Raw genomic sequence first — 15,746 nt, 5'->3', positions numbered from 1 at the left:
TGCGATGTGGTGCTGGTCAGTACGCAGAGGAAACCCATTTTATTATAACTTTCTCAGTACACAGAAGGAGAAAGTGAAATAAGTGCCTTCTGCTTTGAGTTAGCGAACTGCCTGTCCATTTAGAAACAGGACAGGGAGTTGCAAATAACGATGTAAGTTAACCGCGTTGCCCTTGTGACGTAAAATGTGATTTCAAGTATTTAATGCGTTTTACAGAACTAAGAGGCAACAAGCTATGTGACACAAACACACCTGCACGTAGAACAAGCCACACATATAACTACTTAGCACATATATACTATAGATATGTAGAGCTCTTAAGATAGATCTATTATTATGAATTCAAATTTGGAATATTAAAGATCATTTAACTGTACAAGCCAGCAGTGTAATGTTTATTTACGTTCACAGAACCACAGAATGGTTTGGGTTGGAAGGGACCTTAAAGATCGCCTAATTCCACCCCCCTGCCACGGGCAGGGACACCTCCCACCAGCCCAGGCTGCCCAAAGCCCCATCCAGCCTGGCCTTGAGCACCCCCAGGGATGGGGCACCCACAGCTTCCCTGGGCAGCCTGTGCCATCCCCCCACACAGCGCCCCCCCCGGCTGTTTCCTGCTGGCTCACGCCACCCATTCCCCCGCGTCCCCCCCTTCCCCTCCTCCCACAGCACTCACACCCCACCGCCGCTATTTCTTTATTCAGCTTAGCCTCGTACGCCAGCACAGCCCCTGACAGGACCGCCCCCGCCGCCCCGCGCCCCGTCAGCGCCCAACGGCCGCCCTCCCGCCCCCTCACGTGACGCACCCCTCCCCGATGGGCGGGGCCCGCCCGCGCGCCCCACGTGACGGGAAGGCGGCGGGGCGGGGCCGGGCGGGGCGGGGCGCGGTACCGGAAGCTCCGCGCCCGCCCCTCCCCTGCCCGCGGCCGGCGGCGGCGGAGCTCCAGCGAGGCCCGGCCCGGCCCGGCCGCGGTTCCTGGAGCGGCGGCGCCCGGCGCTCGCAGGTGGGGGGGGGGGGAGCCGTCCGGGGCCCGGTGTGGCTGCGGGTGGGGGAGTAACACCCGGATTACCGGGGGTCTGCGCCACCGGCGGCCGGGCCGGCTGGCCCCGGGAGTCCTGGGAGCGCTTTTCTCGCCGTGTGGTGACCGGGGGGGGGGTTGGTTTATTGGCTGCCGGGCTGGGCCGGGCCGTCAGACCGCCGGTGTGTTCGGGCTTCGTGTCCGGGGAGTCGGGTTTGTCCTTCGTTACCTTAAAACCCTCAAATTAGGTATTAAATAATTCTATGTATTCTTCATTTGCTCTTATTCTGCAAGCTTTTGAAGGCTGCTTGGCCAAGAGCAGGGCTGCGAGGTTCTCCTGACGGCAGGCGTTAGGAGAGGATGTGCCTGCCCTGCCCTGCCCTGCCCCACGCAGACTTTAAACTCCCAGGCAGGAAAGCCGCCCGTCCTCCCCGGGACGCAGCCCGGCACTTCGTGATGCACACGCTCTCCGAAAAGCAAACGACCAAAAGCTGTTTCGGTAGTCAGCCTTTGGGCTGCCCTCTTTGGCTTAACGTCTTGTGTTTTGGAGGGCAGCGTGGCTGTGTTGCTCAGAGACCTTCGTTATCATCTTACCTTGGGGTATTTCTCTGGTGTTTTCGTGTTTTCTTAGCTGAAGGTCAGAGGACAAGCTTAAACCCTAGATGAGGCTGCAGTTTGAAACAGTCAGGGAATCCAAATCTAAAATCCTTTTTGACTTCTGGAAAAACTAGGAAATGCTTGGCTTAAAAGATCACTGTTGATTACATTACATTCTAATGTAATTCATTTCTGGATATATTCTTACTTTGGTCTGATTTCAGTTACTGGTAACTCATGAATTGTAGTTTACCTTTGCGTATTCATTTTTGGAAATTTTTGCTGTGGTTTTCAATATTACCTTATAAGAGCAAAACTTTGCTTTTAGATGTAGTGGTTTGAAACAGAATTCATTTTTATTATTTGTGTTTAATTTCAGGGTGATTACAGGAGCATTTTGGTCCACAGAATTCTCATTTGACGTTTTATATCTCCACAGTGTAGGAGAATTGTGTGTGTTGTTTCTCAAAGCCAACGCTGAATGTCTTGAGTGGATAAGTGGTTGTTATGGAGCAGTCATGACACAGTGAAGGGTGACTAATTTAGGTCAGCAGCTCTTCGTCTATTCTTCGGATCACTCAGCACAGGTGTCTGCCTGTTCCATATAAAAGACAAGTCTGGAGTACAGCAAAATTACATCAACTGGTTTCTAAACACTGATAATCGCTTCGTGAATTGGATCTGTGCCTTGGCAGTGCTTGATTGTAAAAGGGAAGGTGTAGTTTGCAGAATGTGAATATTATAAGTGCTGCTTAGCACTTAGAAACAATCTTTTCGGAATGGTTGTGGTAGTAGTGAACAGAAACTCCTCTAATTTCAGTGTTTCTTGAGCTTAATGAGTGCTGTATTGGTCATATTTCCAAGTCAGCTGTTTGACCATGCCTAATACTTGCCAGTACATAGTTTGGTATTCAGTGCTACTCACACATCTCTAAAACTGATGCTTGATGATATTACCCCAAAAAAATCACTTAGGTGATTTTCATGAATTATTTATCAGTAGCTTGAAAGTTAATTTCACTTCTTACTGTTGGAAAGTAAGGAATGGAAAATGTGTTAAATGGAATCTGCCTATGCTATTTCACTAGAAGAGGTACTAATACCAGTAAATTTTGTCAAATAGAATGTAAAGCAACATGAGATGTTAACTCAAAGCCTTGTAGCTACTCTAGAAGTCTGAGAGCCTGTATCTTTTCATGTAGAGAAGGTGTTTGTAATCCACTAGGAAGAACTGCATGCAGTGCCAAAGTATCAGAGAGCCAGCAATGGGCTTGTTCTATGCGGAAGAAGCATTACTTTCAAAATATCCGGGTGCTACTGTGAATCTACTTCAGAACAGACTTGAAGCGAAAAGTCAGTTTGAGTCAGTTCTGTGGCTACTAACGTGCTCATTCTGGTTCGTGTAATCTGGTTGGAAACAAGAATATAGCCCGTTGAAAGAAAAAGCAACTGTGAAGTTTTTGTGCTGCTTAATGTTAAATGGCTACCTCTGATATTTGATGGTGGTGATTTGATAACTTTTTTTCTTCTTTACTCAGATCACCCGGAAGACACAATGAGTGTTAAAGCTTTCAAGCTCGTTTCTGCTGTCGAGCGGGAGGTGTTAATGGGAGACAAAAATCACATCAACATCGAATGCATCGAGTGTTGTGGAAAGAACCTCTATATTGGAACCAACGACTGCTTTATCTATCACTTTCTGCTGGATGAAAAGCTATCGACAGCTGGAAAAATATCTTTTGCTGCCACCAAGCAACTGCATAAATACCTGGGCTTCAAGAAGCCAGTGAATGAGTTGAAAGCGGCATCTGCACTCACCAGGCTTCTTGTGCTCTGTGACAACACGATAACACTAGTTAATATGATGAACTTGGAACCTGTCCCCACTGGTGCTAGAATCAAAGGAGCTGTGACGTTCACGTTAAATGAAAACCCTGTGAGTGGGGACCCTTTCTGCGTCGAAGTCTGCATTATCTCGGTCAAGCGACGAACCATTCAGATCTTTATGGTGTTTGAAGACAGAGTCCAGATCGTGAAGGAAGTGTTTACTCCAGAGCAACCCTGTGCCGTGGCTGTAGATGGCTATTACTTGTGTCTTGCACTTACTACACAGTATATCATTTTGAATTATAATACTGGCGTCTCCCAGGATCTATTTCCTTTCAGTAGCGATGAGAAACGGCCGATTGTGAAGAGGATTGGCAGGCAAGAGTTTCTGTTGGCTGGTCCTGGAGGGCTAGGTGAGACTAAGGTTATTCTTCTCTTTTTTGGACTTGAGAAGGAAAACTTAAGTAACTCCTAGTATTTTACAGAATCACGATATTTTTCTTCACAGATCTGTGTTGGAATGTTGTGATACAAAGATAGATGATATATTATTAATACTAAATGTTACTGCTCTCCTGCCGCCTTAACGCGCACAAATCAGGTTATTTGTATTTTAATCCTGCCTGTAGAAAGCTTTATGTCTGTATAGACAGATAACAAGGTAAGTAGTGTCCTGCAGGCCAGAGTGAATAAAACTTGGTTGGTACCAAGTGAAGTTTCAAAGGCCGATAGCCTGTCTGCAGTGACTAGCTGCAGTGAGTTTGAAGAGCCCCATGTTGCTATGACTTCTTTTAACTTAATGTAGGCAAGCTATTTTTTCCTCAGCTGTTACTCAGAGTCTGTACAAACTGCCTTTCAGAGGCTGTAGCAGACTCACAAATAGGTATGTTTTATGCAGCACTAATAAGAAAAGTTACGGAACTAAGCTGCATCCCAACTCCTGCAGAAGTAAGCTCTCTCTTAACTGTAGATCTTGTGACCATAGACAGTGCTGATACTCTCATTTGCTTTTTTTTAAGTAGTTTTCAGCTCTGCATTACAGAAAATGATTAAGTATTGCAGAAATGAAGTTAGATCATGAGAGATATTACTCTCATCTAATGGATGTTTGTAAGGACTAATGCTGCTGCAATCTGTCTAAATCAACAACATGCTGTAAGTTCAGTAATCTTGAGCTTTTTTTGGGAAAGCTGCGATATCCCAGATATGACCAAATGCAGAATGCTTTCATGCTGTTTGCTGTATGATCCTACATTTAAGAGGTGCAGTTTGTCTTTCATAACACACTAGGAATAACATGATGCAAAGAGATCTGAAATATTTAGGTCTGTAATTCAGGGATCTGCGTGGTTTTTTTTAATAAATTCCAAAGGAAATCAAGGATGTGATCAGGTGTTTATATTATTTTCACCTTGTGACCAAATATACATCAACTCAGAGTTTTTCCCTGAAAGTAGTAGGGGTGCATTAGAATATCAGTTTATGCAAATTAAAGATGTTCCAAGATGAACTTGTTTTTTTAGACTAAAGACTTTTCTAAATCATCTTGGTTACATGCTTTATATTAGAACTGTTTGTTGTTTTGAATGTGGATGTGAATTTGTGGACGTTAACCAGTTTAGTAGTGCTGTGAAAGTTAAAAGTAATGAATGGATTGTCTGAAGGTATTCCTTTTTGGTGTATTTCTAGGGAGACACGATTCTTACTTTAATCTATTTTTTTTTTAGGAATGAAATGAGATTCTGTTCAATTGCTTTGTTTTCATTTTTTAGAAGATTAGATGCATTCTCACAAAATAGAAAGCAGAATTATATTTAGTTAGACTTTCATTTTTATCTGTTGTCCTGGAAGAGAGTTACACAGTAAAGACCTTTATTTATAAAATCCAACGTGTTTGTGTAAGTAGATTGTCCTGAGGTTAAAATACCAGGTACGTGATACCTTAAGCACTCTTCTACACTTCTTCTACACAAATCTACACTTCTGTAGTTCTAGATGTGCTGTAAACTTTCTCTTTTCCTGTGATGCAGGCAAAGCCTAACTTGTGCTGTCATAGACACCTTACTAAGAGTGCTTGCTACTGATCGTATAGTACTTCCTTGCCAAATTCAGTTCGTGATATTTTTTTAATAATCTGTTTTCCATTCCATCCTCACTGTAGATTTGTTTACTATTGTCCACCTTGCTGTTTTTCCTCAGTAAAATTCTTGGTGTCTTTAGCAATAGTCTCTTTGCAGTTGAGAAGGTGTGTGAACACCTTTATAAAACATCATTGGCATCTTGGCATTTGTGGCAGGCTGTTTCTGTTAAGTGAACGGACTTGAAAAGGCTTGATGTAAATCTTAAATTCTAATTTTGGTTTGCTTTTCTACATCTTATTAATACTCATTCTGTTGGCATTTGGTAGAGCATCTACATTAAATTCAACCTCTTGTTACTGAGGTGGAAATATTCTACGTTAATATATTTGGCTTTATAGTGTTTGAAGTGATGTGTTTCTACTAGATTAATTTCCTTTTGATTAAAGACTGGAATTAAGAATGGTGGCAAGCAGCTGCTTGAAATGGTAATCATAAGTAAAGCATCTTTGAGTTTCTTGGAGATCTAGCATATTTCCTTTGAAACAAAGGTAAAGAAATCAGAACTGTTCATAGTTGATCGATAGATTTAGCCATTCAGGACTTTGATTCTACTTGCAGTTAGCGTATAGTTCATTCTTTCGAAGGGAGCGGGAACTTAATTTTTGGTGTGTCTTCATTCAGACCAGTAATTAGTTCATTCAGACTTGAAAATCAGAATTGAATTCTGATATGTATGAGTCAAAATTGAATTCTCATATGTATGAATCAGAATTGAATTCTGATAGGTATGAAACTATGCTTACCAAAATACAGTTTCTCGTTTCATGAGGCTTTTGTTCAATGTTTCTCATCAGATTTCCTGTAGCTTCATTTATTTGATAAGTTTCAACAAACTGTTCTTGTATACTGGTGCAGGGTGCGCATTCCTAGCACCAACTGGAGCAGCTACCCATGGAACATGACTGGTCTTGATGCGCTGAGCTCCCAAGGGGAGGATGCAGCTCCCCAGGTCTGAGGCTGCAGAGAGCTGAGACTGGGGCAGCTGGAAATACTGTCCTTGCATTCAAGTGATGCGTGCTTGGTTGGGAATTTGCATTGCCATGTAAAGATGATGTAGGATATGATCCACAGACAGCACAGCATCGGAGAAGACAAAAAGGAAAGTGAATCCTTTTTCCAGGACCCTGCAGATCCGTGAGCCTGACTGTGTTTCAGGAATTCTCAGCTCCTGGGTCCAGTGGGAAAATCTGGAGCAACAAAGACGGCAGTAGAGAAGAACTAAGTTATGGAACAGTAAATAAAATGGGCAGACAAATCCACAGGACCTGATGGGATGCACCCATGAGTGCTTGAAGGGTGGTGGTCAGTGTCATGAGGGGAGTGCTAACGGGTTACCCGAGATAACGGGTACAAATTAAAACACAGGAAATTCCACGGAAACATAAGAAAATCACCCTCATTTTGATTGTGGTCACACTGTGGAACTAGAAGAGGATGTGGAGTCTGTTCTCAGAGGTACTTAAATCTGTCTGGATGAGGTCTGGAGCAACCTAGTTGAACCTGCTTTAGCTGGGAGATTAAACTGGGCGATCTCCAGAGACCCCTTCCAAGTTCAACTATTCCATGACTTTAATAGGCAAAACACAAATTTTAAGTACTTAACTTTAGTTTATTCCTTTTGCTTTTCCAGCATAAACTCTTCTCAGCGGTGTGTGGTTTGAGCAGTTGTGTAGTGCCTGAGTAGCCTACAAACGGACAACTGAGCCTTGTGACTTACAGCAGGCATGTGTGCTAAGCAGAACGACTGATTGTGTGTGTGGGGGGGGTCTTCTCACAGCTGATGATACTGCATGAAGCAGGGTGGTCAATGGTAACAAACACGTCCCCTTCCTGTTTGCAACCACTTCTAGTATTCCTCATACTGTCAACTTTGATAACCAAAAGTTCTCATATTAGTTTTTTAAACAAGACAAATGCTGCTTTCCTTATTTCACTTTTTCCAGATGTTTTTGCTAAGAAACTTTTTTGTTTGGAAAACGAACAAACAAAAACCCTACGGAGTCTATTGTACAGAGCCCTGAGTAACCTGCTCTGATTTAGTAACCTGATCCTGCTTTGAGCCTGGAGGGTTGGACTGGATGTCCTCCAGAAGAACTTAACGTTTTTCTTCGATTCTGTGATTCTACAAACTTTTAGATCTCTTAGTGCTAAAACAGTGTCGTTGCATTTTTGGGTAGCTCTTGTAACCTTTGGATAGCATGTGCATTTTTAATATGAAATTGATCAGTGACTTCATCTTTCATCAATTATATTCCTGTACTTAGCCAGACACCACAGCCTTTTTATAGTTGTAGTGTTTATTGTTATCCTTAGGTGAGAGTTGGAGTAACTGGAAGGCATTAAAAATGGGTAGCACAGTCAGCCTTGTGTAATATTTCACTTCTGATCCACAAGGTTATTGAGATCTATAGAGTAAATTCGGATTGCATATTATGGTATTTCCTGCAAGGTGCTCTGATAAAAAAGCTGAATCATTATAGTGTAAAAGTAAATAACATTATTTGCTAATAGGTGTGAAATGATGTCTTTGTCTAGCACCCCTACTCAAAGGAAGGGTCTGGTCATTTCAAAGCTGTTCTGAAGGATCCAGAATCTTAATTTTATACCAGAGTGCTGTAACCATGTACAGCCACATCTTCTTTTTTTTTTTTTACTTCCCCTTCAATATGGCCCTCCTACCCAGCTACCCTTACCTCATTATCCGCTGTTTGGAAGAGCTTTTGTAAATTGAATAACATAATCTTTTAATCTCTGTTCTTTAGAGCTCAGACTCATTCTGCCAGCTGTCAAGTGGCTCATTCCTGCTGTAGAACAATTTCCATAGTCACATCTTTTAGTGTAAAAAGTACTGATTTTAGGTGGTATTTGTTCATGTTTAAAACTGGAATCGACATCATGCTTCAGGATGGCTCGCTGTCAGAATTGCTGAACAATGTTTGAAAATTCAGACAGGAATTTTTCTTCAGTTAATGCTAGAAAAGTCTCAGGAAATAGAATTGGGGAATACCAAGTACAAGAAATAGAAAGACACATTGTTCAAAAGCAAGTCAAACTTGGTAGAAGAGAATAGACAGGAAGACAGCGGCAGAGAAAAACACAAATTAACTGAAGATATTGGATTTAATCTTGTTACACTGAAGCCATTGTTGGAACTTGTGGGGAGATGGGGGTCAGCCTCGCAGATAGCTAGCGATAGGACTAGAGGGAATGGCCTCAAGTTGCACTGGGGAGGTTCAGGTCAGAAATGAGGAGACATTTCTTCTCAGAAAGAGCAGTCAGGCACTGGGACGGGTTGCCCAGGGAGGTGGTGGAGTCACCGTCCCTGGGGGTGTTCAAGGAAAGGCTGGACGTGGTGCTTAGGGACATGGCTTAGTGGGTGACATTGGTGGTAGGGGGATGGTTGGACCAGGTGATCCTGGAGGTCTTTTCTGTGATTCTATGATATTTAAGTCTAATCTGTGCTTGGCTTTTGTGTAAATGTTTTATGCATAATCTCAGAATTTTTTTCAAATGATTGATTACACCTTACAGGAAGGAACTTGACTCTCATCCTCTGAAAATTTTGCAGTGGCAAAAGTGATGAAGTAAATAATTGTCTATATATTAAAATCCTCTTCAGACATATGACACGGCAAAGAATAAATATGCCTGTATTGCGGGATAGGTCAGGCAGTGCAGGCCTGCAGCTCTTAAGACAATATTGTTTGAATATTGGATCTCACTAAATATCTCACTAAATATTTGTGGTTTTGAATGATTTTGAACATGGCATAATTCTTTAATGTTAGGGGTTTTTTTTAAATAACTCGAATAGTTCTTGTTAGGCCTTTTCAGTATTCCTCTCTCTTCATTTCTCATGGTGTTTGCTTCTGTGGGTGAAGGATAAAGAAAAACTTTGAACAGAACAAACCAACAGGTGTGTAAGATCCAGGGAGCTATGATGCACTGTCATTGTGTTATCTGATACTGCATCTGTTCTTTTGGGCATGTTATTTCTATACCCTGGTATCCATGCTGGGAAGGGGAGGGAATAGTCTTTGATTAGTGCAACCCTCAAGCTTTTTTTCTTTTTTTTGTAGGCATGTTTGCGACTGTAGATGGCATTTCACAGCGTGCCCCCGTGCACTGGTCCGAGAACGTGATCGGAGCAGCTTTGTGCTTTCCCTACGTTGTTGCTCTAGATGAAGAGTTCATTACAGTGCACAGCATGCTTGACCAGCAGCAAAAGCAAACCTTACCTTTTAAAGAAGGACACATTCTACAGGACTTTGAAGGTATTCAAAAGGATGCTTTTTTGTATCAGTAATTCTGGAACAGTCACCAGTGTGGGCACAGTTACTTCAATTTGTTCTTTTTAAACAAAATATCTAGCAAGCATGTTAACCATTGTAACTTTTCCCTTGCAAATACTTTTGATTAGATTCCTGCAGCCTATGGTAGGAAAATTGTTATCCAAAATTCAACACTTCTAGCAAAATGTATGCTTGTTGAATGTGCTCCAATTGTCGAGTCCTTTGTCAAATAGGAGTGTGTGGGCCTAGAGCTTTTTCTTACAGTTTATTTTCTTTACTGTATTACACTATTAGCTTTATGTTGTGTGAAGGAACAGTATTAGCTTGATGTTATAAGTGTAATTGTGAGCTACAAATATCAGTCTGCTACTTTTCCTGGCAGTTTTAACATCTTACAATTGTGCTTTTGGACTACTATCTGAAATATCTGTTAGAGGTTCAGAAGTAGGTATTTTATAAAGAATTTTTAAACAGAAATACAAAAATTATGATCTGCTTTTCAGTTAAAGACTATTTAAGTGTGGAATACATTGCATCACTTCTCTTTTTCTTTTTTCTAGGGGAGTTACAAACTCTAGTACTGTGAACTGTGTGTTACTAGTTACTTTTTGAAGTACAGCTTACAATTTCCTAATGTAAGCCTGAGGAAATAAACTGCTAGCTACAAGTCTCTGTTGTCTTGAATCTGGGCAATAGTTTTACAGTGGTGACCTGTGCAACTTTGGCTATCATCTCTTATGATGAGCTGTTCATTTACTTAGAGTGGAACAAAATCTGCTGTAAATAAATAAAATTAATCATTATCTTCATATGAGGGGCATTTTACAGGTAAACTGTACTACCTGGTGAATATAGTAACATGAAATGCAAGTTTTAAAACTTTAACCCTGTTTAGATTCTTCTATCTTAGATAGTAAATATTAAAGCTTATTTCTAAAAATCGTTTTTTTTTTTCCTGCAGAGATTATAAACTGAATATGTCTGTTTGCTCTGTCCAGGAAAGGTGATTGTTGCTACCAGTAAGTGTGTGTATATCTTGGTGCCACTGCCTTTGGAGAAACAGATTCAGGATCTTCTAGCTAGTCACAGAGTGGAAGAAGCCCTTGTTCTAGCAAAAGGAGCTCGAAGAAATATTCCAAAAGAGAAATTTCAGGTCTGTCCTTTAACTTTCATGAAAATATATACCTGTGGTGGGGGCTGTGTATGCTGATGGTCAAATGACTGTAGAAGGTGGGAGAGGGATTTACTTTGAAAAGAATTCTAACTAATACCTGTTATGGTTTCGGCCTGAGGAAATAGATGTGCTGCTGAATTTGTTTGTTTGTAATGGCTATGACATTTTCAGGGTTGAATGCTGCTCTTCTGTTTCTGGTATTTTTTTTCTCTTGTGTATAACTAAACAAATAGCGATAGAAAAAACACTGCGGTGTTTATTCTAGGTTCAGTTGTTAGTTGCTATTGCTGTTAAAAAAAAAAAAAAGTATACTTCCAGTCAGAATTTTTAAGTTTGACTTTTTATTGGGAATTCTCACTGTGTCTTAAACTCCACAGTATTACAACTTTGAAGTTAAGTGATGGGAAATCTAAGCCAAGTACATCCTAGTTCCAAGCTTGTACTGGTGTGTAACTGAATAGTTAAGATTTCTGTGCAGCAAAAAAGTATCTTATCATAGAATGGTTTGGGTTGGAAGGGACCTTAAAGGTATCTAGTTCCAATGCCCTCCTGTTCCCCACATGGACAAGGATGCCACCCACTAGTCCAGGCTGCTCAGGGCCCCCTCCAACCTGGCCTTGAACACCTCCAGGGATGGAGCATCCACAGCTTCTCTGGACAACCTGTGCCAGTGCCTCACCACCCTCTGAGTGAAAAATTTCATCCTAACCTCTAATTTAAATCTCCCCTCTTTTAAATTTAAAACCATTCCCCCCCATCCTATCATTATCTGCCTGAGCAAAGAGTTGCTCTCCATCTTTTTTTATAAACCCCCTTTAAGTATTGAATAGCTGCATTGGGGCCTCTGCAGAGCCTTCTTGTCTTCAGGCCAAACATCCCCAGCTCTCCTTTCTTCATGGGAGAGGTGCTTCAGCCCCTTGATCATCTTCATGGCCCTCCTCTGGACCCTTTCTAACAGGTCTATATCTTTCTTGTGCTCAGGACCTCAGACTTGGATGCAGCACTCCAGGTGGGGCCTCACAAGGGCAGAGTAGAGGGGGGACAATCACCTCCCTTGACCTGCTGGCCACTCCCCTGTTGATGCAACCCAGGATGCAGTTGGCCTTCTGGGCTGCAAGCCTGCACTGCTGGCTAATGTCAAACCTTTTGCCCACCAGAACTCCCAAGCCTCTCTGCAGGGCAGCTCTCAACAAGTTCTTCTCCCAGTCTTTAATCATGTCCAGGATTGCCCCAACCCAAGTGCAGCACCTTGCACTTGGACTTGAATCCTCATTAGGTTCCCATGGGCCCACTTTTCTAGCTTGTCCCATCCCTTTGGATGGCATCCCTTCTCTTGTATCGACTGCATCACTCGGCTTGGTGTTATCTGCAAGCCAAATCCTTACTGGTGGAATGGTCCACTCTTCACATCTATCTGTCTCCAATTTGGAGATCGGGATGTCGTGTGGGGCCATGTCAAAGGCCCTACAGAAGTCCAGGTAGATGACATGGGTCAACCTTCCCTTGTCAACTGATGCAGTCACTCCATCGCAGAAGGCCACCAGAGGGGTCAGGCGTGATTTGCTCTTGGTGAAGTCATACTGGCTGCCTTGGATCACCGCCTGGTCTTGCATGTGCCTTAACATTGCTTCCAGGAGGCTCTGTTCCATGATCTTTCCAGGTACAGAGGTGAGGCTCACCAGTCTGTAGTAACCTGGGTTCTCCTTTCTACCCTTTTCAAAAATGGGAGTGATCTTAGATCTTTGGTTACTGAGATTTGTATTCCTTTCCTTCTACCTTGTGTTTATATCGTAATACATATGCTACTGGATTTGTTCCTATCTGTGATTTAGAGACTGAAACTTGGATAAAGTAGCATTAAATCTCTGTAATATAAAGGAATAATCATTTTATTCCTGAGTAGTGTTTTAGAACATGAGAAAAATTCACCAAGCAGGTGAATGAATCTTTGATGGTTATTTTCTTTTTTGAAACTATCTGTAGTTTGCAGGAAACCTACATGCAGAGCTAAAATGAGTCTTTTTCTATTTTCAGCTACTTTAGAGTATTTCATTGCCCTCAAAATGGCATCTGTTGCATTACTTCCAGCTGAAGTAATTCCAAAATGAATTAGTCTGGCAGGATATGTATATCTTAATTTTAAGAAGTTTGTAATTTTGTTCATATTTCAACATTTAAATTTTGTTCAGTGCCTTTGGAATAAAGAAGTCATTAAATTAAATGAAAATGTTAGGGATTTTCATTTCGATCCCTAATTCCTCTGTAGAATGAGTGGCTGGGAGGCTGCTCTGCAAGTTAAAAAAAAAAAAAAAAAAAAAAATACTTGGCCAGAAAAGCATTTCCCTCCTTTTATTTGCAGATAGTTTTACCTTAGTACTTAAAAAGTACAGAAGTATTGAGAAGCATTTCAGCAAATTCAGAATTCAGTTTTGTGTTGCATCTTTATGTCCAAGTTTTCCTTTGCAACCTAACGAATCAAACCAGAATTCTTCTGTCAGAACAGAATATGTGATTAAAGGTCATCATGCAAAGGCATTAATTTTCTAATTATTTATTTCAGTTTATGATTATTAGCATGGAAGATGTCTGTTTTTTTGTTGTTGGTTGTTTTTTTCCCCCACAGATTTACCTGCAATTCATTATCTGAAATTCATATGTAACCTCATTCCTCGGACGTTTTCTTGCTTTTAGGATTTTTCTGTCTTTAGGATAAGTCACTTTCTGCTTACATGTACATTATGTGCACTGAATGTCTTACTTCCTGAAATTACTGTTTCCAGGAATAAGTTTTTTCTTACTTTGTGCTTTTAAGGGTGTTCAGTTACTTTGGGTTAATGCTATGGCTGAAAAACAGAAAGCTATTTGCTTGTATGCAAAACAACCTGTTGTGGTTCTGAGTTGTACCTACAGGCTGATGTTAACCAGCTTAAATTGATAGTCTCCCATTGACTCATATTAAAATGATTGAATTTGGTTTAGCTGTTGACAAGGTAGTCCAATTTTTCAGAGCGCATCAGTAGTTGGAAATGTAACATGTTGAGCGTGCTTTCTAATGTGCCTCTGATAATTAATGCTGTCATTACAGGTTTGCTACAAGCACATCAGTCTTTCCTTTACTGTAGTCTCACGTAATATAAATCTGATGGAGTACAACTAAATTACATGCCTTGCATGCATCTTTTGCATAATTTCGTTGTCGTACTTTAACTGATCACATAGTTGCTCCTTTCCAACTTCTGTCTCATAGAGATCTTCAGGTGTTTGTTTTGCAAGCTTTACTGATTCTTGAGTAGCTGACAAATTCGAGGATTTATTTTGCCATTTTGTACTAGCAGGGGTAGGAAGATCGAGGTATTCGATTAAGACACTTGATCCAGGAGCTATAATTTATCCTTACAAAAGAGCAATTGTAACTTCTTGATACAGGTAGTATTTTGTACAAGGAAAACCTGTCTTCCACAAGCTGCTTTATTTTCCCCAGTTTGGGATAGCTTTTGCTGTCTACATGTAACTAACTCAGTCAAGAGAGTTCTTGAGGGCATGGGTTTTTTTCCTGCAGTTGAGTACTGCGTTGTTGTTGCATGCACACAGGTGCACGCTGTCTCCATTTTTATCAGCATAAATATGCATATATTCCAATGGTGCAGAATGACAGTGGGTTGGAAACAGTAAAATACTGCATTCGCAGAATTGTTTGTGCAACCGGTGTTATTGGAAAGAAGAAGGTCAAGCATTAGTAGCTCTAACCTGTTATTTAATCTATAGCCCTTGCAGACAGCAAATTTCTCTGCTATATTACATGAAAGTTTCTTTGTCTTTTGAACATCAAGAATTATTGTGAAGTAAAAGCTGCTAAGCAAAGTGGTGCAAGGAGATGGCATTGCTGGATATCATGTCAGAAGAATACAGAGGCCTTTCTACCATGCTACCATGAAATGACTGAACGCTACTTATTAATTTTTCAGGACAGCTGAAGTTTGCAGAAATCATGGTTGATGGTAGTGAAGACCTTGGTTAGATTGACACACATCTTGCATAGGTATCTCTTTTTTTGCCTCTCATTTTTCACTAGTTTCAAAAAGCTTGTTTAACTGTACACAAACCTGACCAGAAAGCTAAAGTAACTTTCTACAAAAAATCTTTTTGCAATCTTGTTGGTAATTCTGATCATCCTAGAAAGACCTTTTTCTAGCAGCTGGGAGAATTGAGGTTTCACTACAGCCATTGCAGGTTCAGCAGTCATCTTTCTGTTTGTCAGTGCTTTTTCAAATACAAATAGTACAAATACAAATCTTAATTCATGTTTCTGTAGCTAGACTTTTGTTCTCACTAGTTTTTTTTTCTAATGTGAATTCAGTCAACAATACAGAATTTGCCTAAAGCACTTCAAGTCCTATAGTTGCCCTTCAGAAATGGTAGGGGAATAAATAATGTGTTGAATAATGTGATGGATTATAGCTTAGTACCTTTTTAAAAGATGCTAATTACAGTATTATCGCAGATGAGCCTGGAAGAACTCATTCTGGAAGATGGCTCTTCTATCATAAACAAAAATTAACTGTAGTTGGCATATAGATGTAGCTTGTTTTTAAAACTCTGAGGAAGACTGTAGAATTTTCCACATCTGTTGCTTCCATAATCTTTATAATGAGACATTTTGATGTCAAATGCTTATCTTGGCTGAAAATCAACCTGG

At 40.9% G+C, this 15,746-nt stretch overlaps 1 protein-coding gene across 2 annotated transcripts in view; it reads left to right on the top strand.

Annotated features, from left to right (window-relative positions):
* The first annotated feature begins 868 nt into the window (after positions 1 to 868).
* TGFBRAP1 (transforming growth factor beta receptor associated protein 1) overlaps positions 869 to 15,746 on the top strand; it is a 34,115-nt gene continuing 19,237 nt past the window's right edge. The window contains exons 1-4 of one of the 2 annotated variants that reach the window (XM_048046435.2): positions 869 to 1,004; positions 3,155 to 3,856; positions 9,664 to 9,858; positions 10,875 to 11,029. In XM_048046435.2, the coding sequence (XP_047902392.2) occupies positions 3,172 to 3,856; positions 9,664 to 9,858; positions 10,875 to 11,029 (1,035 nt within the window). In that variant the 5' untranslated portion in view covers positions 869 to 1,004; positions 3,155 to 3,171. Of the gene's footprint in view, positions 1,005 to 1,141; positions 1,268 to 3,154; positions 3,857 to 9,663; positions 9,859 to 10,874; positions 11,030 to 15,746 lie in introns of those variants that run through there. The other variant, XM_048046434.2, reaches the window with a different exon arrangement.

Source organism: Anser cygnoides, chromosome 1 (genome assembly GCF_040182565.1).
Source record: "Anser cygnoides isolate HZ-2024a breed goose chromosome 1, Taihu_goose_T2T_genome, whole genome shotgun sequence".
NCBI classification, from domain to species: domain Eukaryota; kingdom Metazoa; phylum Chordata; class Aves; order Anseriformes; family Anatidae; genus Anser; species Anser cygnoides.
Note: the sequence above shows the minus strand (reverse complement) of the source record. Positions and strands in the feature narration are given on the sequence as shown.